The following is a 25,265-nucleotide window of genomic DNA, read 5'->3' as shown; positions in this document are numbered from 1 at the left end:
GTCTTTACTACCTGCAAATCATACTGAACAATGGCTGTAGCAGCACTTCCTGTATAACAAAAACTTCCTGTGCAATCCACATACAACGTGCATCTACAATAATCACTGGATCCTAGGTTTTCACCCATAATTACATTCAATACTGTCACTATTTGTATGTATGAGGTCTAGTAGTGTTTGTTATTGGACTCACTTACCAATTGCCTAAGCAATGCTCCCTGTAAGGAATTTACACTGTCCGTATTTTGGTGAACTTGCAGAAGAGGTGTTACTCCAGTCCAGTCTCTACTTCAGTTTCTATGTTCTGATTGCAGGTAGAAGCCCTTATTCTGGTATTGCTGTAAATCGAAAGTTTTATAAGATGATAAAAGAAGGTTACAAGATGGACTGCCCAGATTATGCACCTATTGAAATGTAAGTGAGAATCACGTCACTCCGGTGCTCTGTGTACCACGGTACATTAGCCATAAGCTGTGCAGAAATCCTCAGGCTTCCGGAAATCAGGAGTCCTGTATTTATGCATATTCTAAGAATTGATGTGCATTAGCACCGCTCCTCATGGTGTAATACAGCAACAGCACAAAACACACTGAGGGCAAGGCACCTCCTCTTGATTAAACTTACTCAGATTTTTATTTAGTGGATTATATATAATTTTTATTATGTTATAAGGTTACATTCAAATAAAATGTGGGTACAGTTTTAATTATTATTATCCCGGTTATCTCTGTTTGTTTGCCCCCTACCCGCCTATGTGGAATAGTACAGGCCACTGGACAAAAGGGGCAGGCGATGTGTAGCTTTTCACCCACTGCACATCACTGCCAGCTTTGCGTGTATCGTCCAAATGGCTGACTATTACATTTGGCGATTTGGAGGCCAAACTTTTTGTAAAGAAACTGCAAAAGATTTGCAACTAATACATTCAGAGGGGATGCGTCCTTACTGCATTTACCCCCAGGGTCGGGTCCAACGCAGAACGGGTCCTGCGATCTCAGCGCAGAAATGCCAACGCCTCTGCCTGATTGACAAGCAGAGGCATTCTCGGGGAGGGACGGGGGCGGTCGGCATTTTGGAAAACGGGGTGGGAAAGCCGCCCTGCAGCGGCAAGGCTGAGAAAGCTTAGGCTCACTCCGCCTGTCGTCGCTGATGACCATTGTGTCATCTCAGATGCAATCGCATTGCAAAGGCAGGAAGGATATATGCGCTGCCTCCTGCATTTGCATTGCTAAGGATTGCAATTGCAAAGCTTCTGCAAACAGCTTTGCAATTGCAATCTTTAGTCAATTAGGCCCAGAGTTAAGAGCCGGTGACTAGTGGAGTATATCAGTGAGTATTGGGTTCTGTTTAGTTAGTGTTATTACTTGTGGTCTACAACACAGGGTGCGTTTTTGCATATGATACAAAGAATATTAACGGGTTAAAACAACTATTTTGTGATTTTTACAACAAATAAGTGCATGGACTAATGTGTCATCTTGGAGCTATAGTTTCTTTTTATACAAAAATACAAGTAAGACCAAACCTCAAATACTGTATACAGTTCTTGTGACTCTATGCTAGATATGAATAAAATAGGAAAACAAAATAATCAGGTAAAGGTTGCTAAAGTGGTGCAAGCCCTACATAACAGAACTTATCAGGAATACTTCAGGACCTGAACATGTGCAATTTAGAGGTAAACAGGAACCAGGGAGGGTGTGGATTATTAGATCTACACTAAAAAAGGGTGTGGATCATTGGATCAACAGTGTCTTGGTCAACCACTATAGGTTGACAGTCACTAGGTCGACAGGGTTTCTAGATCGACATGTTCTAGATCGACAGGTCAAAAGGTCGACATGAGTTTTTTCATTTTTTTTGGTGTCGTTTTCTCCATATAGTGACCGTGAAGCCCAATTAGTGCATTGTGTCCCCTCGCATGGCTCGCTTCGCTTGCCATGCTTCGGGCAAGGTGCCTCGCTCTGCTACCGCTGTGCTTGGCACAGGTTACTATTCCCAATCGTAGTCCACATGGATCGTTAAGTATGAAAAAGTTCACATTTTTTTTTTAAAAAAAACCTTCATGTCAACCTTTTGACCTGTCGACCTAGAACATATCGACCTAGAAACCTTGTTGACCTTGAAAACATGTCGACCAATAGTGGTCGACCTAGACACTGTCGATCTTCAGACCGGATCCCATAAAAAAAAGTCTACAGACAATAGATCTATCACTAATTGTAGACAAGCATTAGGTCGACAGGGTCAAAAGATCGACATAGAATAGGAACACAGTAGGAAATGTTGACAGGGTCAAAAGGTCAACATGTAAATGGTCGACACAAAAAAGGTAGAAATTAGAATATTTTTTTTTTGGGGGTGATTTGTCACTTTTCTGTAACAAACAAGCCCCATTAGTGTACCACGTCCCCTTGCATGGCGAGAAAGCTTTGGGCAAGGTGGCTCGCTCTGCTACCGCTGCGCTCGGCACAGGTTACTATTCCCAATCGTAGTCCACGTGGATGGTAAAGTATGAAAAAGTTTAACAAAAAAAAAGAAAGAAAAAACTTGAGTCTACCATGTGTGTTGACCACTGTCATGTTGACCTTTTGTCCCTGTCGACCTTTTGAACTGTCTGCATTTTACATGTTTACCTTATGACTCTGTTGACCTTTTGACCCTGTCGACCTAATGCATGTCTACCATTAGTGGTAGACCTATTGACTGTAGACCTTTTTAGTGTAGATCTATAGTCCGGATACCATCAGGGTGATATGGTAGAAACAATGGGGGTAATTCCAAGTTGATCGCAGCAGGAATTTGGTTAGCAGTTGGGCAAAACCATGTGCACTGCAGGGGGGGCAGATATAACATGTGCAGAGAGAGTTAGATTTGGGTGGGTTATTTTGTTTCTGTGCAGGGTAAATACTGGCTGCTTTATGTTTACACTGCAATTTAGATTGCAGATTGAACACACCACACCCAAATCTAACTCTCTCTGCACATGTTATATCTGCCTCCCCTGCAGTGCACATGGTTTTGCCCAATTGCTAACAAAAATCCTGCTGCGATCAACTTGGAATTACCCCCAAAATCACATATGAAAGCTGCTAACAAAGGGGGTAATTCCAAGTTGATCGCAGCAGGATTTTTGTTAGCAATTGGGCAAAACCATGTGCACTGCAGGGGAGGCAGATATAACATGTGCAGAAAGAGTTAGATTTGGGTGGGTTATTTTATTTCTGTGCAGGGTAAATACTGGCTCCTTTATTTTTACACTGCAAATTAGATTGCAGATTGAACACACCCCACCCAAATCTAACTCTCTCTGGACATGTTATATCTGCCTCCCCTGCAGTGCACAGGGGCCCTCATTCCGAGTTGTTCGCTCATTGCCGAGTTTCGCTATATTGCGATTAGTCGCTTACTGCGCATGCGCAAGGTTCGCAGAGCGCATGCGGTTAGTTATTTTACTCAAAAGTTAGGTATTTTACTCACGGCATAACGAGGATTTTTCTTCGTTCTGGTGATCGGAGTGTGATTGACAGGAAGTGGGTGTTTCTGGGCGGAAACTGGCAGTTTTATGGGTGTGTGCAGAAAAACGCTGCCGTTTCTGGGAAAAACGCGGGAGTAGCTGGAGAAACGGGGGAGTGTCTGGGCGAACGCTGGGTGTGTTTGTGACATCAAACCAGGAACGAAACTGACTGAACTGATCGCAGTGGCAGAGTAAGTCTCGAGCTACTCAGAAACTGCAAAGAAATTTCTATTCGCAATTATGCGAATCTTTCGTTCGCAATTCTGCTATGCTAAGATTCACTCCCAGTAGGCGGCGGCTTAGCGTGTGCAATGCTGCTAAAAGCAGCTAGCGAGCGAACAACTCGGAATGAGGGCCATGGTTTTGCCCAATTGCTAACAAAAATCCTGCTGCGATCAACTTGGAATTACCCCCAAAGTTCAGATTGGTGGTATTATATAAAATTGGGAGGATTTCTAGTGGCACCCATTCAAAATGAACTTTTTACAAAATGAATAATAGAGAAATGAAATAGCTTTCACTTGTCCATCATGCATAGTTAATATATCATATATTGGTCACAAGTTAATGTACAATGGCCCTCATTCCGAGTTGTTCGCTCGGTAATTTTCTTCGCATCGCAGCGATTTTCCGCTAATTGCGCATGTGCAATGTTCGCACTGCGACTGCGCCAAGTAAATTTGCTATGCAGTTAGGTATTTTACTCACGGCATTACAAGGTTTTTTCTTCGTTCTGGTGATCGTAATGTGATTGACAGGAAGTGGGTGTTTCTGGGCGGAAACTGGCCGTTTTATGGGTGTGTGTGAAAAAACGCTGCAGTTTCTGGGAAAAACGCGGGAGTGTCTGAAGAAACGGGGGAGTGTCTGGGCGAACGCTGGGAGTGTTTGTGACGTTAAACCAGGAACAAAACTGACTGAACTGATCGCAGTTGCCGAGTAAGTCTGGAGCTACTCAGAAACTGCTAAGAAGTGTCTATTCACAATTCTGCTAATCTTTCGTTCGCAATTTTACTATGCTAAGATTCACTCCCAGTAGGCGGCGGCTTAGCGTGTGCAAAGCTGCTAAAAGCAGCTTGCGAGCGAACAACTCGGAATGACCACCAATATATGCAGCAATTCACGTAAAACTTTCAGAAAGTTCTGTTTTCTGTAATGATTGTGTGGTTATGATGTATTCTCAATTGTAGATATCACCTCATGAAGGCATGCTGGGACTTGGAGCCTACACAGCGTCCAACCTTTAACCAGATCACAGATATCATCAGCAGGGAAATGGGTATCATCAAAGACCAGGTAAGGGCAGGAACACCAAACCTGCACCTTTTTCAAGCATCCAAGAAAACAGGGCCAGATTGAGGGCTGCATGGGCCGGGGGCTGAAAATGATCATGGGCCTATTGTGAGAAGCAGAGGAGGTGTGACTAGTGGTGTGTGGGTGTGGCCATAGCCATGTGGGTGTGTACATTTCCCTATAGTATCAGCTCCATTTTCTCTTTAAATACGTAAAATCTGGAAAATGGCATAATTTTGTGAGAAAGTTGGATAAATTATTTAAATACTTATGATTTATGACCAGCTGAGTGGCCAACTAGGCAACTGGACATCATGAGCTGCCATGGTGATGGACATCTGATTATGTGGAGGCCAGGAGCTACAGCTCCATTTACCCCATTGTTTATCTGGCACTGCATGTAACTAACTAGATTATCCTGACAAAATTATTTATTATAGAAACCAGGGGGCAGATTTATTAAACTCTGTGAAGTGATAAATTGGAAGGTGATAAAGGACCAGCCATTCAGCTCCTAACTGTCATTTTTCAAACCCAACCTGTGACATGGTAGTTAGGATCTGATTGGCTGGTTCTTTATCACCTTCCACTTTATCACTTCACCAAGCTTAATGAATCTGCCCCAAAGGGTCTTATTCATGTAAAGCAAAACAGCAAGCAACTGGGCAAAACCACGTTGCACTGCATGTGGGGCAATTGTAACATGTGCAGAGAGAGTTAGATTTGGGTGGGGTGTGTTCAAGCTGAAATCTAAATTTCAGTGTAAAAATAAAACTGTCTAACATTTGTAGGCTACATGCAAAAGCAGCCAGTATTTGCACAGAAACAATATAAATGTATTTGCTCCCTTTGCATGTCAATGTGGTTTGTTCCAGACGCAAAGTTTCTTGCTTTTTTTGCTTTACTTACAAATATGAATCAGGCCCAAAATGCATTGTTATCCCTGCAGAATTTAGATATTGAGCATGCCTGTGACATAAGTTATTCACTATGTATTATGTAGCTAATGTTTCATTAGAATTTACCAGATAGTTTTCACTGGGTTATTTGCATCTATGGGTGGAATTTAATTATACCTCATTGGATCATATAAGATTTGCGCTATATGACTTCATATAAATATTAGGCTCCCATTTCTGTAGGTATATAAGCATAGGGTACATTTAATTTTCTTACATCTGCCATGTAACTGAAGCAAAATAACACCATATATACATTCCAGTGGAAGCATGCCACTCAGCACAGAACATGGCATCACACTTGTTTACCAATAACTTTTGAACAATGCAACTCTCAAGCTTGCAAACATGAAGGGGAATGTAATAGGGTGTGAGAATCGGAAAGTGAGAGATTTTGTGAGACTTTTCTGGGGGGGGTTTAAAGCGGCAATCATTTACACAACAAAACCAGTTTTATTTTGCTGTGTAAATGATTGCCACTTTTAAACTCTCACCAAATCTCTCACTTTGTGATTCTCACACCCTGTTACATTACCCCAAAGAGAGTCAATACATAAAAAAGTCATTTGTGTGAGTGTAAAGAGCATGGTGAATGCTAGATCTTGTTTTAAAATTTTTTTTTCTAGGAATATGCAAACATTACCCAGGGACAACAGGATGAACAATGCCCGGATATAAAGTGCGTGGACCTTCAGGAACCCCTCATTAAAGGAAACAATTACCAGTTCTGCTAGTCCTGATACCGCCACACCGGTTTCCACAGACCAATAACCAAGTCTACAAGGATTGTGAGATTGCGGCAGAACTTCCCGATTACATAAACTAAGTTTGGGGCATTTTGTTTGTACCGGAATTAAGCTAATGACACTCTCTCTATTCTCAAATGTTTAGAGGAATATGATAAAATGTAGCATTAATGTCACAGCACTGGAAACTGTCTGAGCATCTGTCATTTACTGCTGAATCAATTAACATATATTTGTAATCTTACTGACAATCATTAACTGACCTATATAATATGTGTGCAGTTCCTAAAGAGTCCACTAGGAGGTTTAGGGGATGTTATTCCTGAATAACATTCCGTAAAACCACACATAATTTGTATCTAAGGTGACAGTTATGGGACCAGGATCAGACTGAAGGACACTGTCCTACCATTAGATTTAAAACTGCATACAAACCTAAAGCTGTGAGCATATTTGTTCATCATACTGAAGATTAAATGTTGACTGCAGAACGGGGGTGCGAGCAGAATGCCGCTGATTACGGTGTCACAGTAATCTAGCTACACACACCCCCTCCAAAAGGTGACACGGGGAGTTTTCTAAAGAGGGGTTCGGTATGATTTACCGCCGCAAGGGATGCCGATTGTCAGTATACTGACACTGGCATCCCGAGCGGTAGAATGTCGGCAGGGGACGAGCTCAACGAAGCCCCTTGCGGGCTCGGGCTCACCACAGGTTCTATTCTCCGTCTATGGGTGTCATGGACACCCATAGCGGGGGAAGCACCTACCTTGCCGGTATAGCGGTGGCGGTATGGTGCCCCCATTGGGATCCCAGCGTCGGTATAGTGAAAGCCAGGATCCCGACGAGCGGTATGCAAGGCCTCTTTAGGGTATGTTTAGGGTAACATACCCTAAAGGGGACTAGTGGAAGAATGTCCATAGTAACCAACAACATTTTAGCTTTCATTTTCTAGAAATGCACTAGGTAAATGATATCTAGAATCGGATTGGTTGCTATTGGCAACGTCTTCAATTGTCCTGTTTAAAAAATTTGATAAATCTCCCTCAACTAATACAAAAAGAGAAGTAACCCTCTGTCCAAGCACGGTTAAATGTAGCCGGTGGAAATAATGGGAAGCTTCACCTTCTCCCCAAAAGATAGCATAAACTTCAAAACAATTCCACACTGGTGCAATAAGCAGTCTCTCCAAATATTATCAAAATATTCAATGTAGATATTACTTTCTTTTTAAGAGGATATTCACTGTGAAAAGCTCCTGGCTTATGTGTCTTTCTTCAAATGCACCTCTAAGATCCTTAAGAGTCAGTCACCCTTATGTAGGTAAATCTCAAAAAAAGCCCTGTGACATTTGTGGGGTATCCATCCACTCTTCAAACTTGACCGTGGGAACACTGGTGTAACCTATACTAAGGACAATCCAGGACGGTTTTTGGAGGCTGAAAGAAAGAGGGACCCAGGGGCGTAGCCAGAACTTTGTGGGCCCCATAGCAACATTTTGAATGGGCCCTTGTCCCAATGCTTCTAGAGAGACACTTCTATGCAGCAGTTAATTGAATGCACCATAATGATGCCCTAGTTCATTTTCTGAATCATAGTAGTGCTCTAGTTAATGTTATGCCCCATAGTAGTGCTCTAGTTAATGTTATGCCCCATAGTAGTGCTCTAGTTAATGTTATGCCCCATAGTAGTGCCTCAGTATATTTTATAAACCATAATAATGCTCTAGTACATGTTACAGTATGTCACATTGGGGGTAATTCCAAGTTGATCGCAGCAGGAATTTGGTTAGCAATTGGGCAAAACCATGTGCACTGCAGGGGAGGCAGATATAACATACGCAGAGAGAGTTAGATTTGGGTGGGGTGTGTTCAATCTGCAATCTAATTTGCAGTGTAAAAATAAAGGAGCCAGTATTTACCCTGCACAGAAATAAAATAACCCACCCAAATCTAACTCTTTCTGCACATGTTATATCTGCCTCCCCTGCAGTGCACATGGTTTTGCCCAATTGCTAACAAAAATCCTGCTGCGATCAACTTGGAATTACCCACATTGTACGGCTGCCAGTACACATTATGTAACAGTATTCACATTATGACACCCCTATTTTATATTATGTCACATTACAGTACCCCAGTTCATATTATGTAACATTATAGTGCCATTCAGTTAATTTTATGCCACATTAAAAATGAGCTAGTCCAAGGGCATACCTAGATATATTGTAGGCAAATGTTTTGTAAGGGTCCCTGTATACCACCCAATGGTGAATAATGTATATCACACATGTAACTTTGACAGGGAAGGTGTGCCCCTCTCAGCTCTGGGCCCCACAGCAGCTGCACTCCCTGCATCTATGGTAGCTACGCACTTGGAGGGACCCCTTATACACTGCTGTGTAGAGATATGCCATTGTTTGTCTTTATGTGAGCATACCTCCCAACTGTCCGATTTTTGCGGGACAGTCCTGTTTTTTGGGGACTGTCCCGCTGTCCCACCCGCGGGCAGCAGTGTCCCGCCGTGGGGAGGGGGCAGTTGGGAGGCTGCTGCACTCGCTGTTCTACTGTAGAGCAGCGGTGAGTAGATGCTGTGCGCGTTCACACAGAGCGTCTATTCACGGTGACAGAGGGACTGGGGGCATTCCAGCAACTCACAGAGCACTGCCCATGCCCCCACTGTGACGGAAAACGAGAGGCATAGTTCACGATGAAGCCCCGCGCATCGCTATCGCTGGTGCTAGATTGGCCAATCTAGTGGGTCGCTCACTTCACCCGCTGGGTGAAATGAGCAGCCCCCCCGTCGTGCTGTGCTGAGCGGGGGGAGAGATGTGTGCTGAGCGGTTCTTAAAAGGATCTTAAAGAGCTGCGTTTGAAGAAAGACACATAAGCCAGGAGCTTTTTACAGTGAATATCCTCTTAAAAAGAAATTAAGATCTACAGATGGGTCCACGTTTATCTTGACCTTTAATAGAATTAATTGAGCCAGGGCAGTCGGACTTAATCCCCTGCTGTAATGACTTAATCCCCTGCTGTATTGTTCTCTGTATTGTATTGCAGCTGAGAACAATAGATGAAGGGTTTATGTTAATAAACCATGTTGTGCCTAGGAGCAGCAAGCTATTTTGAAAATATTTGGAGAGACTGCTTATTGCACCCGTGTGGAATTGTATTGAAATCTCCCTCAAGCCTTAAGGGGGTGCACACGGAGAGATCCGTGCTTAAATTCTAAGCAATCTGACTAGATTGCTTAGAAATGAAGCACGGATCTCTCCGTGTGTATGCCCATAGTGATAGCGATGCGCGGCCCAGCACGTCGCTATCGCTGGCTCTAGATTTGGCATGCATGCAGGGACAATCTAGTAGATCGCTCACTTCACTGCTGTGTGAATTGAGCGCCCCCTCCGTCCCGTTCCCCCTCACTCAGCACACATCGCGCTGTGTGCTGAGCGGGGGGAGAGATGAGTGTTGAGCGGTCTATGCTACATCGCTCAGCACACATCTCCCCCGTGTATTGTCTCAGACGGGACTGTGGATCTAGGATTAAAAAATGGCTGCATGGACATTGAGAAACATTGAAGCTATATGAGTAATGTCCTGCTCCCTCTCTAGAGATTTGTTCAAACACTGGGGCAGATGTATTAAGCCTGGGGAAGGCATAAAGCAGTGATAAGTGCAAGGTGAAAGAAACAAAAAATAAGGTTTGTTGGCGCTGGGCAGAACTGTGTAGATGTGAATTGGAATCAGCAGCCACCTGGTAAGGAGGTAGCCAGCCTCCTCAGCAATTAGCAATAGAAAACAAACAAATACCAGGTCGGCGCTTGAAAATCCAATAATACTGCCAAATATAATAAAACAATTTATTTAGCTAGCAAAAAAATATATAAAACACAAAAAGAAACATAGAAAAATAAAAACTAATAATGGACCACAATAATATAACACATAAAACTTGGGTATATTTAAACCTCAGATAATAGCATATATATGCCTATAATATAAACATATAGGAGTGGGTCACCGGTTTTCACCTATATAGCTTTCAATATACTGGATTCTGAGTAGTTCAGTCTCTCACAGTTCAGAAAGAATATGTCCTCCGGCTAATAAATTCAGCCTCTGTAACCATATGTGTAAGGTATAATTTTCCACGTGATGGATATGATATGAAAGAACCGTACGGTTTCAATTACTCACTGAATCGCTGTCCTTGCTTTCCTATGCACGGTGGGTATGCAAAGCCGCTCTCTATCACCCTTTGCACGGGTGAGACATCCGTCGGCGGCACCCGCAGGGATAGATGTTTTCTTTAGCACAGCACAGAGTTGGTAAGCTAAACTGCCGTGTATTATCCCTGATTGGAAATAGCCATGCTCAGCAAGACAGGCTGATGGTGTGAAAAATTGTGAAGAAATGAAGAGTCCGGTCTCTTCACAAGCAGGCTGATTGCCGGCAACAGGTTACAGACAACTTGATATTAGAGAACAGCTGGTGTATTTCTCCTGTGAGCACTTGGATGGTCTCGGTGATATTCTCAGTGACCCGTCCTCTCTGTGTCCTCAACGCGTTTCTCCGCACCCCAGGCGGCTTCTTCAAGAGGCAAAGTACTTTGCTTGTGAAGAGACCGGACTCTTCATTTCTTCACAATTTTTCACACCATCAGCCTGTCTTGCTGAGCATGGCTATTTCCAATCAGGGATAATACACGGCAGTTTAGCTTACCAACTCTGTGCTGTGCTAAAGAAAACATCTATCCCTGCGGGTGCCGCCGACGGATGTCTCACCCGTGCAAAGGGTGATAGAGAGCGGCTTTGCATACCCACCGTGCATAGGAAAGCAAGGACAGCGATTCAGTGAGTAATTGAAACCGTACGGTTCTTTCATATCATATCCATCACGTGGAAAATTATACCTTACACATATGGTTACAGAGGCTGAATTTATTAGCCGGAGGACATATTCTTTCTGAACTGTGAGAGACTGAACTACTCAGAATCCAGTATATTGAAAGCTATATAGGTGAAAACCGGTGACCCACTCCTATATGTTTTTATTATAGGCATATATATGCTATTATCTGAGGTTTAAATATACCCAAGTTTTATGTGTTATATTATTGTGGTCCATTATTAGTTTTTATTTTTCTATGTTTCTTTTTGTGTTTTATATATTTTTTTGCTAGCTAAATAAATTGTTTTATTATATTTGGCAGTATTATTGGATTTTCAAGCGCCGACCTGGTATTTGTTTGTTTTATAAGTGCAAGGTGACAACGCACCAGCTAGTCAGCTCCTAACTGTCAATTTACATATTGGATCTGATAGGCTGGTACGTTATCACCTTGCACTTATCACTGCTTTATCACTTCTCCAGGCTTAAATACATCTGCCCCAGTGTGTTTCATGGCCGCAACAGGGCCACTTCAAACCCGTGGTGGCATGATGTCATACCTAGGGGGTGGGGCCTTCAGCACCTGGAAGTAGAGCACTGCTGTTCCAGGCACCCTGAAGCCAAATGCTTGTGCTGTGGAGCAGCAAAGGTTCCCCCTAGTTACAGCCCTGGCATGTTACACATACTTCAATATATACACTGTCCTTAACAACCATGGCCCCTCATTGCTAGATGGGTGTCGTTTGCGCAAAGTTGAAAACCCGGGACCAGTCACTGCTTCTTATATACAAAAGGTTTCATGAAATGAATGACATTCTTGTTCTTGTATTGATTATAATAAGCTGACTTGCCATATATCCTTTATGTGATTTGCCACAGCAATTTATTAATACAAACTATAGTACAGTACTTATATAGAACACATACCGACAGTATTTACAGCTGTCTCATCTATATTTAATGCATATTCAGATATAATCATCAAGTTAAAATAGGCGTGTATGAGAGAGGGTTTTAAAACAAATACTGAAAAGTTTTGGAGAGGATAGAAGCTACAGTACTTACATCTCGGGGTGATTTATCCTGAATAATTGCTGCATATCCCTCTTTCATACATATGTGCAAGGACTGTTATAGAGTCTCTAACACTGGGCCTGATTCAGAGATGTACGGACTGGTCCAGAGGGATACATGGCCCAGACCACTCTAGTTGATAGCCAAGCCTCTGTGGTGGCTGGCCACACCCCTGCACATGGGCCCCTACCACTGCAATCCCCCAGTGGGCCCTTCATGCCTCACACACACAATGTTTTCGTAGTTGAGCAATTGTCGGCACACATCTAAGTTGCACTGCGCATATACTGCAATTGTCTTGTGATGGCAGCTGCAAAGAAGTTTATTTGCAAAGTGGTTGGCAGTCAGGGACTATTTGGGGGAGGTAACAGGGTGTGGTAGCAGAAATGCAGGCATGTTACCATTTTCGGAGCATTTCTTAGCCTGCTTCTGTGATCCTGTACGCAGTAACTATAGCTCCTGCTCCTCACTTCCTGCGGCCATGCTGCGCCACAACACAGCGCTACTGCAAAGTTCCATAATCTGACTGATCTGCGAGTGCATCATTGTACACAGCTGCTGGGACTCACTAAGCCACCGGGGGTGCCACTCAATACATTTCCAGGCAGCAGCATGAACATAAATCCGCACTTTAGCTGCGTACAAATTTGCTTTAGCCTAATCTCTGAGTCAGAGCCTGGGACAATAATATTAAAAAGTCACTGAAGTAAGGGCTCAGGGTTAGGTGACTTTGAGATTTCAGCCATGAGATGTCTGGGGCTCCGTTTATCAAAGAACTTGTTAAAAATAGAATTACACTCATAATAGGATCATTACAACTCATCAAGTCAACTCTACTACGATGCTAGGACAACTTTTATTATTATTATTATACCATTTGTTTCCTAAAATGCTCATTGGTTTACACTCATATACTGTAGGTCACAAATGTTTATCACAAAGGGTATTTTGGTGTCTCTTATAGCATAGAATTTGACGGCAGATAAGAACCACTTGGCCCATCTAGTCTGCCCCTTTTTTACCATATTTTTACCTCATACCTTATTTGATCCTTATTTCTTTGTAAGGATATCCTTATGTCTAGCCCATGCATGTTTAAATTGCTCTACTGTGTTAGCCTCTACCACCTCTGATGGGAGGCTATTCCACTTGTCCACTACCGTTTCTGTGAAGTACTGTTTCCTCAAATTTCCCCTGAACCTCCCCCCCTCCAGTCTCAGTGCATGTCCTCGTGTCCTGTTGCTTCTCTTCATTTGGAAAATGTTTCCCTCCTGGACTTTGTTAAAACCCTTGATATATTTGAAAGTTTCTATCATGTCCCTTCTCTGCTCCAAACTGAACATTGAGATTTTTTAGTCTTTCTGGGTATGTTCTGTGATGTAGGCCATGCACCAGCCAATATGTGGTGCAGAGAACTTGTGCTTCAGAGTAGCATTACAGCGTTCACACAGACTTTTCACTGAAAACATACACTTTCCTAATACCTAATACACTCAGCCTTGGTACTGGAACCATAAAGAAACATTATAAGATGGAATGCATTGCATACTTCCTAACTCTGTAGGGGAGAACCAGAGGGCAGATACAGTACAGAAAGTCTGGGTGCAAAGGGGAAGATAATGAGACATGTATCACTGCAGGTGTCCGTTACTGAGCGATTAGATACAACCAATCATCACCCAGCAGTGGGCAGATCCGAATCACATCAACATGTCCTTGACTCCACCCTCTTTTTAAACATTCCTGGAGAGCTGGCCTATGTGATGTGTTCAGTGGCACCAAGAGGGAGGGCAGGTACTACTTATTCTGGCCTGGGCTTGTTGAAGGGGGCCCGGTGGGGACCTAGGTCGGCACCCCACCCCCCTTCTTGTCAGCCAGCTGCAGCCTCTCCCCAGCCCAGCATGCTGAGGTGAGTCCATGGAAGCTACTGCCGCTAAGTGCAGCAGTCTCCTCTGTCTACAAAGGGGGTTCGCAATCGCAGTGATTGCGTGCCCCCCTTGGATCTGTGCCTGGCTGAGGGGAAATTAAGCACTCAGCTTGCTGTCCCAAAGCACAATATTGTCATCAAAATATTACTCCTTCAAAACCAGTTAATTGGTTATGTGAGCAAAACTGACCGTGTCCAACTAACTACATACAGCACATTTGTAAGTTCTATTAAATCTTAATTGTTTTACATTGTCCATTTACAAATGCTACATAATGTTCATTAATTAAACAATGGATCTGTCACCTACACGTAGCTGAGGCAGCAGTATCGCTAGCTAAACCCCTACCTTGGGCACCCATTTTCTAGTGAATCACTAAGGTCTGAGGTACTATTCAGAGGATTCAGTATTTTACTCATAATTGTATTCATTCCATCTCAGTGGCTTTGGCCCGGTCGGGGATTATTCCATCTTTAAAAAAACAAAAACAAAAAAAAGTCTGAATATTTTCTGAATGTAATCTATTGAGTATATGCTGCTTTTGTGTTGATGATATAATGACTCTTTTGATTATCCTTTTTTTTATTGATTTTGGCGCTCACCGTCATTTTGTTTTACAGCTGCATAATAACCATCATAGAAGATATAGCATTATTCACTATACTGTAATTATTATGAAGTATAAGAAATTTTGTTTGCATTAATGTGCCAGGGTCTCAAATTTATTAGTGATAATTATTCATATTTACCTAAATTCTCTCATTTATATTTCATGCTGTAATAAACAACTAATCTTTTTTGGATTTTAATGAATTATGTGGCAGCTAGGAGGAAGGCTGGGAGAAGCCTCTAACAGTATTAACACTTCAGTTTTCAAATAAACTTGACATATACAGAATTTGTAGTTGACTTTTTGTTTTTATAAAGACTAAAAAGTGGGCACCATTTTGTGTATTTGGCTAGATCCACGATACATTCATAAACACATATGGCTTTGTTCATGTTATTACTTTTATTGTACATCTCCCAACATTGGCCCTCATTTCGAGTTGATTGCTCGCTAGCTGCTTTCAGCAGCAGTGAAAACGCTAAGCCACCGCCCTCTGGGAGTGTATCTTGGCTTAGCAGAAGTACGAACGAAAGGATCGCAGAATGTGGTTACATTTTTTTCAAGCAGTTTCAGAGTAGCTGCAGACCTACTCCTACCTTGCGATCACTTCAGTCTGTTTAGTTCCTGTTTTGACGTCACAAACACGCCCTGCGTTCGGCCAGCCACTCCCCCGTTTCCCCAGGCACGTCTGCGTTTTTACCTGACACACCTGCGTTTTTCAGCACACTCCCGGAAAACGGTCAGTTACCACCCAGAAACGCCCCAGTCCTGTCAATCACTCACCAATCAGCAGTGCAATTGAAAAGCGTCGCTAGACCTTGTGTGAAACTGCATCGGCTTTTGGGAAAGTACTTTTGCGCATGCGTATGGTGCGCACTGCGTGCGCGCGAAGTGCCTATTTTTTGCCTGATTGCCGCGCTGCGAACAATGGCAGCTAGCGATAAACTCGGAATGACACCCATTGTCCCTCATTCCGAGTTGATCGCTCGCTAACTACTTTTAGCAGCCGTGCAAACGCATAGTCGCCGCCCATGGGGGAGTGTATTTTCGCTTTGCAGGAGTGCGAACGCCTGTGCAGCCGAGTGACAGCAAACACATTTTGTGCAGAACAAGACCAGCCCTGTAGTTACTTATTCTGTGCGATGATTGCTGCGTCGAATAACACGGTAATGACGTCAGATACCCGCCCAGCAAATGCCCGGCCATGCCTGCGTTTTTCCAAACACTCCCAGAAAACGGTCAGTTGCCACCCAGAAACTCCCATTTCCTGTCAATCTTCCTGCGTTCGCCAGTGCGACTGAAAGCGTCGCTAGAACCTGTGCAAAACCACGATGCTCTTTGTACCCGTACACCGCGCGTGCGCATTGCGATGCATACGCATGCGCAGTTTTGCTATTTTTAAAAATATTCGCTACACAGCGAACAATGGCAGCTAGCGATCAACTCGGAATGAGGGCCCTGGGCGGCTACAGCAATGGGAGAGGGAGAGTGGACGTGGTAAACAAGGGTCATGGTGACACTACTGTCCCTGATGGGTGTCACATCCTTAAAGTGGTGGCAGCCATTTTGTGAGATGATCCAATATTCATGAGATCACTAAGGAAATTTATAAGCTCTGTTCTCAACTGTCTCGCAAAAGAGCTGGCAACACTACCTACATACAAACAAACAAACAGTTTAAAGCTTGAAATAAGAGCCATTAGGGGAAAAAAGTGATTTTTTATTTTATTTTTTTAAATGGTCATTGGAGAATTTCCTACTAAACTAAAAATGTAGTTGTTGACGCAGATGACCTAAATACAAAGATCTACTTACCACTGATGAAATACACGGTCAAGTCACATCATTATGATAACCTCCTACACTTGACGTCGGCAGCGCATTAACCATAAACTACGTCACGTGTTGTACGCTGGCTTGGTGGGTATATAAGGTGTGTGATAGGCCATCTGCACAAATATTACTCGTTGCTATCATGGGAAAAAGGGGCAATTTATCAGAGTTGCAAAAAAGGAGATTTATGGTAGACTTACCATTGTTAAATCTCTTTCTGCGAGGTACACTGGTTTCCACAGGGAATAATATTGGGGTGTAGAGTTGGATCTTGATCCGAGGCACCAACAGGCTAAAGCTTTGACTGTTCCCAGGATGCACTGCACCACCTCCTCTATAGCCCCGCCTCCAGGCACTGGAGCCGAGTTTAGTTTACCAGCAGGTAAGAGAGACGGCAAATGTTAGTCATATAGAACCACGTTCTCACGACTCACGACAGGAGAAGGGACTAGTGGCTAATGCCATACAAACCCAAAGAAGCTAAGTGCATCAGGGTGGGTGCCCTATGGAAACCAGTGTACCTCGCAGAAAGATAAGTCTACTATAAATCTCCTTTTCTGCAGCTGGGTACACTGGTATTCCACAGGGAATAACATCGGGGATGTCCTAAAGCAGTTCCTCATGGGAGGGGATGCACTGTAGTGGGTACAAGAACCTGGCATCCAAAGGAAGCCTCCTGAGAGAAGTATTAAAGACATAGAACCTAATGAACGTGTTCACTGAGGACCATGTAGCCACCTTGCACAATTGTTCAGCGGACGCGCATCGGCGGGCTACCCAAGAAGGTCCAACAGACCAAGTAGAATGGGCTTTAATAGCAGCAGGAGCTGGGAGTCCAGCCTGCGCATAAGCTTGTGCAATCACCATTCTGATCCTTCTGGCCAAGGTATGCTTATTCACAGGCCAGCCACGTTTGTGAAAACCAAAAAGTACAAAAAGGGTATCTAACCTCCTGATAGAGGCAGTCCTCTCCACATATATACGGAGAGCCCGTACCACATCCAAAGACCGCTCTTTGGAGGACAAACCAGAAGAGATGAAACCCGGAGCCACAATCTCTTAGTTAAGATGAAAAGATGATACCACCTTAGGTAGGTAACCAGGGCGAGTTCGAAGAACTGCCCGGTCCCGGTGAAAAATCAGAAAGGGTGAATGACAGGACAAAGCGCCTAAGTCACACACCCTCCTATCAGAGGCAATAGCCAGCAAAAACACAACCTTAAGTGTAAGACATTTAAGATCTACAGACTCAAGAGGTTCAAACGGAGACTCTTAAAGGGCATTCAAAACAACAGACAAATCCCATGGAGCCACAGGAGGGACACAGGGAGGCTGAATCCGTAAAACGCCCTGAGTGAAAGTATGAACATCAGGAATAGAAGCAAGGCAGAGATATGAACCTTTAGGGAGGCCAGACGAAGGCCTAAGTCTAGGCCTTGTTGCAGGAAAGCCAAAAGTCTGGAAGTACTGAATTTGCATATATCATAATTCTTACCAGCACACCAGGTGAAGTAAGAATTCCAGACCCTGTAATAAATCCGAGCTGATGCCGGTTTACGGGCTTTTAACATAGTTTGGATGACCGCCCCAGAAAATCCTTTGGCTCTCAGGAGTGCTGCTTCAAGAGCCACGCCGTCAAAGCCAGTCTGGCCAGGTCTAGGGGCATTGAGAAAGTAGAAGAGGACGCTCGATCGATAGACCCTGAAGGTCTGAGAACCAATGCCGCCTAGGTCACGCTGGAGCGACTAGAAGTAGTATTCCTCTTTCTTGCTTGAACTTCCGTAGAACCCTGGGCAGGATTGACACTAGAGGGAACACGTATGGCAGCCGAAAGTTCCATGGAATTGCCAGTGCGTCCACAAACTTTGCTGGAGGATTCCTTGTCCTTGATTCGAAGACCGGAACCTTGTGATTGTGTCGAGACGCCATCAGGTCCACATCTGGTAGGCCCCACATGCCCCCTAAGAGTTGAAAGACTTCCGGATGAAGACTCCACTCTCTGGCGTGAACGTCCTGATGACTGAGGAAATCCGCTTCCCAGTTGAGGACTCCGGGGATGAACACTGCCGATATTGCTGGCAGATGGCATTCTGCCCAATTGAGGATTTTTGATACTTCCAGCGTTGCCATGCAGCTTCGAGTGCCGCCACCATGGTGGAGTTGTCTGATTGTACTTGAACAGTCCAGTTCTGTACCAGAGGCAGGGCTAGTGTCAATGCATTGAACACTGCCCGCAAATCCAGAATGTTTATCGGGAGGAGAGATTCCTCCCTGGTCCACCGTCCCTGGAGAGATTGTTGCTCCAACACCGCGCCCCAACCCCGCAGGCTGGCGTCCGTTGTTAGGAGTACCCAGTTGGAGATCCAGAAGGGACGGCCCCTGCTCAGCTGTTGGTCTTGTACCCAACAGCATAGCGACAGACGAACCTCAGAAGTCAAGGATGTAATTTGAGACCTGATCCGGTGAGGCAGGCCGTCCCACTTGGAAAGGATTAACCTCTGCAAAGAGCGGGAATGAAATTGAGCATACTCTACCATGTCAAATGCCGACACCATGAGGCCTAGTACTTGCACCGCCGAGTGTATCGACACTCTTGGGCGAGAGAGGAAATATCTGATCCTGCCCTGAAGTTTCAGGACTTTCTCTGGAGACAGAAACAATCTTTGGTTGTATGTGTCCAGTAGTGCCCCCGATGCACCATGCTCTGAGCAGGGACCAGCGAGGATTTTTTCCAGTTGATGAGCCACCCGTGGGCTTGTAGGAATTGGGCCGTCAGTTCCAGATGACTGAGGAGAACATCTTGGGAGTTTGCCAGGATCAGCAAGTCGTCCAGAGACGGCAGGATCCTGATTCCCTGACGGCGGAGAAGAGCCGTCATCACGGCCATGACCTTGGCGAATATCTGAGGTGCCGTGGCCAATCCAAAAGGTAATGCCTGGAATTGATAATGTAGGTTGCCAACAGCAAACCGCAGATATTGCTGATGCGACATGGCAATAGGTATGTGCAGTTAAGCATCCTGTATGTCCAGGGAAACCATATAATCTTCGGGTTCCATGGCCAGCACTATAGGGCGCAGAGTTTCCAGACGGAATTTGGATACTCTCACAAACTTGTTTAATGATTTGAGGATGAGTATAGGCCGGAAGGACCCATTTGGTTTCGGGACTAGAAACAGGGTCGAATAGTATCCCCTGCCTCTCTGGGACAGAGAAACCGGCACTACCACTCCTGTATCCAGGAGGGTTTGTACAACCAAGTGTAGAGCTTGCGCTTTTAACGGATCCGGAGGGATAACCATTGTGCAAAACTGGCGAGGGGGACGTCTCTTGAAAGAGATTGCTTACCCATGAGACACAACTTCCAGCACCCAGGCGTCCAAAGTGGTCTTTAACCAGACCTGGGCAAACGGCAGAAGTCGGCCTCCCACCCTGGGGTCCCCCAGGGGGAGACCCACCCCGTCATGCAGAGCAGGCTTGTCTTGTTTAGAAGCAGGCTGACGGGCGGCCCAGGATTGTTTATTACCCAAAGTGCATAAAAGTGTTATAAAGCCACCTGAACGGCAATTAGTGGCCAGAACTAATTCTATTACGGCCTACCTCTCAGCTTACATTGATCATATGTTTCAACCATTAATTTGTAAAGAAAAGTCTTATTTAAGAGATACAAAGGATATTTTGAAGAAATTACAACCTGTGGTATGGGATTCAGACATGTATCTCATAACAGCAGCTGTTACATATCTTTACACTATTATTGGTAATGGGATTAAAGCCATAGAGAATACTTTAATGAGAACAAATTTCAGTAACCCTTTATGTCAATTTATAACAGAGGAAATTGCTTTCATTCTCTCAATTATTTAAATTTTGATGGGCAATTACAAACAAGAAGTGGGTATGGCCATGGGCACCAGGTTCGTTCCCAGTTATGCCAACCTATTCATGTCGAGGTGGGAGGAGACAAATGTTTGGATTGAGCATGACTGGAGCGCAAACCTGATGCACTGGTGGAGGTACATAGATGATGTACTTATCTGCAGGGAAGACAGATGTAGTTTAGGTAATTTCTGTCAATATATAAATCAAAATGATTTAAATATTGCTCTTATGTTTACGATTAATCCAGCGAAAGTAGACTTTTTGGATTTGACGATTCAACTACTCAATGGCTGTATTACCACTCAATTATATTAAACCTACTGATTCCAATACTTATATTTAGAAAGACAGTAATCATTTACCTCAATGTTTAAAAGGCGTACCTAAGGGACAATTTGTACGACTATGTCGTAATTGTAGTGATAAAAACACCTATATTCAAGCAGATATAATGAAGAAGTTTGCACATAAAGGCTATAATAAGAATTTACTTACCGATAATTCTATTTCTCGGAGTCCGTAGTGGATGCTGGGGTTCCTGAAAGGACCATGGGGAATAGCGGCTCCGCAGGAGACAGGGCACAAAAGTAAAGCTTTCCGATCAGGTGGTGTGCACTGGCTCCTCCCCCTATGACCCTCCTCCAAGCCAGTTAGGTACTGTGCCCGGACGAGCGTACACAATAAGGGAGGAATTTTGAATCCCGGGTAAGACTCATACCAGCCACACCAATCACACCGTACAACTTGTGATCTAAACCCAGTTAACAGTATGATAACAGCGGAGCCTCTGAAAAGATGTCTCACAACAATAATAACCCGATTTTTGTAACTATGTACAAGTATTGCAGATAATCCGCACTTGGGATGGGCGCCCAGCATCCACTACGGACTCCGAGAAATAGAATTATCGGTAAGTAAATTCTTATTTTCTCTATCGTCCTAGTGGATGCTGGGGTTCCTAAAAGGACCATGGGGATTATACCAAAGCTCCCAAACGGGCGGGAGAGTGCGGATGACTCTGCAGCACCGAATGAGAGAACTCCAGGTCCTCCTTAGCCAGGGTATCAAATTTGTAGAATTTAGCAAACGTGTTTGCCCCTGACCAAGTAGCTGCTCGGCAAAGTTGTAAAGCCGAGACCCCTCGGGCAGCCGCCCAAGATGAGCCCACCTTCCTTGTGGAATGGGCATTTACATATTTTGGCTGTGGCAGGCCTGCCACAGAATGTGCAAGCTGAATTGTATTACACATCCAACTAGCAATAGTCTGCTTAGAAGCAAGAGCACCCAGTTTGTTGGGTGCATACAGGATAACAGCAAGTCAGTTTTCCTGACTCCAGCCGTCCTGGAACATATTTTCAGGGCCCTGACAACATCTAGCAACTTGGAGTCCTCCAAGTCCCTAGTAGGTGCAAGGCACCACAATAAGCTGGTTCAGGTGAAACACTGACACCACCTTAGGGAGAGAACTGGGGACGAGTCCGCAGCTCTGCCCTGTCCGAATGGACAAACAGATATGGGCTTTTTTGAGAAAAAACCACCAATTTGACACTCGCCTGGTCCAGGCCAGGGCCAAGAGCATGGTCACTTTTCATGTGAGATGCTTCAAATCCACAGATTTGACTGGTTTTAAACCAATGTGATTTGAGGAATCCCAGAACTACGTTGAGATCCCACAGTGCCACTGGAGGCACAAAAGGGGGTTGTATATGCAATACTCCCTTGACAAACTTCTGGACTTCAGGAACTGAAGCCAATTCTTTCTGGAAGAAAATCGACAGGGCCGAAATTTGAACCTTAATGGACCCCAATTTGAGGCCCATAGACACTCCTGTTTGCAGGAAATGCAGGAAACGACCGAGTTGAAATTTCTTTGTGGGGCCTTCCTGGCCTCACACCACGCAACATATTTTCGCCACATGTGGTGATAATGTTGTGCGGTCACCTCCTTTCTGGCTTTGACCAGGGTAGGAATGACCTCTTCCGGAATGCCTTTTTCCCTTAGGATCCGGCTTTCCACCGCCATGCCGACAAACGCAGCTGCGGTAAGTCTTGGAACAGACATGGTACTTGCTGAAGCAAGTCCCTTCTTAGCGGCAGAGGCCATAAGACCTCTGTAAGCATCTCTTGAAGTTCCGGGTACCAAGTCCTTCTTGGCCAATCCGGAGCCATGAGTATAGTTCTTACTCCTCTACGTCTTATAATTCTCAGCACCTTTGGTATGAGAAGCAGAGGAGGGAACACATACACCGACTGGTACACCCACGGTGTTACCAGAACGTCCACAGCTATTGCCTGAGGGTCTCTTGACCTGGCGCAATACCTGTCCCGTTTTTTGTTCAGACGGGACGCCATCATGTCCACCTTTGGTATTTCCCAACGGTTTACAATCATGTGGAAAAAACTTCCACTCTCCCGGGTGGAGGTCGTGCCTGCTGAGGAAGTCTGCTTCCCAGTTTCCATTCCCGGGATGAAACACTGCTGACAGTGCTATCACATGATTTTCCGCCCAGCGAAAAGTCCTTGCAGTTTTTGCCATTGCCCTCCTGCTTCTTGTGTCGCCCTGTCTGTTTACGTGGGCGACTGCCGTGATGTTTTTCCCACTGGATCAATACCGGCTGACCTTGAAGCAGAGGTCTTGCTAAGCTTAGAGCATTATAAATTTACCCTTAGCTCCAGTATATTTATGTGGAGAAAAGTCTCCAGACTTGATCACACTCCCTGGAAATTTTTTCCTTGTGTGACTGCTCCCCAGCCTCTCGGGCTGGGCTCCGTGGTCACCAGCATCCAATCCTGAATGCCGAATCTGCGGCCCTCTAGAAGATGAGCACTCTATAACCACCACAGGAGAGACACCCTTGTCCTTGGATATAGGGTTATCCGCTGATGCATCTGAAGATGCGATCCGGACCATTTGTCCAGCAGATCCCACTGAAAAGTTCTTGCGTGAAATCTGCCGAATGGAATTACTTCGTAGGAAGCCACCATTTTTACCAGGACCCTTGTGCAATGATGCACTGTTTTTAGGAGGTTCCTGACTAGCTCGGATAACTCCCTGGCTTTCTCTTCCGGGAGAAACACCTTTTTCTGGACTGTGTCCAGAATCATCCCTAGGCACAGCAGACGTGTCGTCGGGATCAGCTGCGATTTTGGAATATTTAGAATCCACCCGTGCTGTTGTAGCAGTATCCGAGATAGTGCTACTCCGACCTCCAACTGTTCCCTGGACTATGCCCTTATCAGGAGATCGTCCAAGTAAGGGATAATTAAGACGCCTTTTCTTCGAAGAAGAATCATCATTTCGGCCATTACCTTGGTAAAGACCCGGGGTGCCGTGGACAATCCAAACGGCAGCGTCTGAAACTGATAGTGACAGTTCTGCACCACGAACCTGAGGTACCCTTAGTGAGAAGGGCAAATTTGGGACATAGAGGTAAGCATCCCTGATGTCCCGGGACACTATATAGTCCCCTTCTTCCTGGTTCGTTATCACTGCTCTGAGTGACTCCATCTTGATTTGAACCTTTGTAAGTGTTCAAACATTTTTTTAGAATAAGTCTCACCTAGCCTTCTGGCTTCAGTACCACAATATAGTGTGGAATAATACCCCTTTTCTTGTAGTAGGAGGGGTAATTTAATTATCACCTGCTGGGAATACAGCTTGTGAATTTTTTCCCATACTGCCTCCTTGTCGGAGGGAGACCTTGGTAAAGCAGACTTCAGGAGCCTGCGAAGGGGAAACGTCTCGACATTCCAATCTGTACCCCTGGGATACTACTTGTAGGATCCAGGGGTCCTGTACGGTCTCAGCGCCATGCTGAGAACTTGTCAGAAGCGGTGGAACGCTTCTGTTCCTGGGAATGGGCTGCCTGCTGCAGTCTTCTTCCCTTTCCTCTATCCCTGGGCAGATATGATCTTATAGGGACGAAAGGACTGAGGCTGAAAAGACGGTGTCTTTTTCTGCAGAGATGTGACTTAGGGTAAAAACGGCGGATTTTCCAGCAGTTGCCGTGGCCACCAGGTCCGATGGACCGACCCCAAATAACTCCTCTTCCTTTATACGGCAATACACCTTTGTGCCGTTTGGAATCTGCATCACCTGACCACTGTCGTGTCCATAACATCTTCTGGCAGATATGGACATCGCATTTACTCTTGATGCCAGAGTGCAAATATCCCTCTGTGCATCTCGCATATATAGAAATGCATCCTTTAAATGCTCTATAGTCAATAAAATACTGTCCCTGTCAAGGGTATCAATATTTTTAGTCAGGGAATCCGACCAAGCCACCCCAGCTCTGCACATCCAGGCTGAGGCGATCGCTGGTCGCAGTATAACACCAGTATGTGTGTATATACTTTTTATGATATTTTCCAGCCTCCTGTCAGCTGGTCCTTGAGGACGGCCCTATCTATAGACGGTACCGCCACTTGTTTTGATAAGCGTGTGAGCGCCTTATCCACCCTAAGGGGTGTTTCCCAACGCGCCCTAACTTCTGGCGGGAAAGGGTATACCGCCCATAATTTTCTATCGGGGGGAA

At 44.7% G+C, this 25,265-nt stretch overlaps 1 protein-coding gene and 1 long non-coding RNA gene across 3 annotated transcripts in view; one reads left to right on the top strand and one right to left on the bottom strand.

Annotated features, from left to right (window-relative positions):
- The window catches only part of CSF1R (colony stimulating factor 1 receptor), a 222,467-nt gene extending 214,745 nt beyond the window's left edge, over positions 1–7,722 (top strand). Inside the window, exons 19-21 of the mRNA XM_063928516.1 lie at positions 315–414; positions 4,705–4,810; positions 6,393–7,722. Of these exons, the coding sequence (XP_063784586.1) occupies positions 315–414; positions 4,705–4,810; positions 6,393–6,500 (314 nt within the window). The 3' untranslated portion in view covers positions 6,501–7,722. The remainder of the gene's footprint in view (positions 1–314; positions 415–4,704; positions 4,811–6,392) is intronic.
- The window catches only part of LOC134933376 (uncharacterized), a 78,066-nt gene that overhangs the window by 51,047 nt on the left and 1,754 nt on the right, over positions 1–25,265 (bottom strand). For both annotated transcript variants that reach the window (XR_010179684.1, XR_010179683.1), the window contains exon 2: positions 198–338. This is a non-coding gene — a long non-coding RNA (uncharacterized LOC134933376). The remainder of the gene's footprint in view (positions 1–197; positions 339–25,265) is intronic.

Source organism: Pseudophryne corroboree, chromosome 6 (assembly GCF_028390025.1).
Source record: "Pseudophryne corroboree isolate aPseCor3 chromosome 6, aPseCor3.hap2, whole genome shotgun sequence".
NCBI classification, from domain to species: domain Eukaryota; kingdom Metazoa; phylum Chordata; class Amphibia; order Anura; family Myobatrachidae; genus Pseudophryne; species Pseudophryne corroboree.
This window is presented reverse-complemented; position numbering and strand designations above follow the sequence as displayed.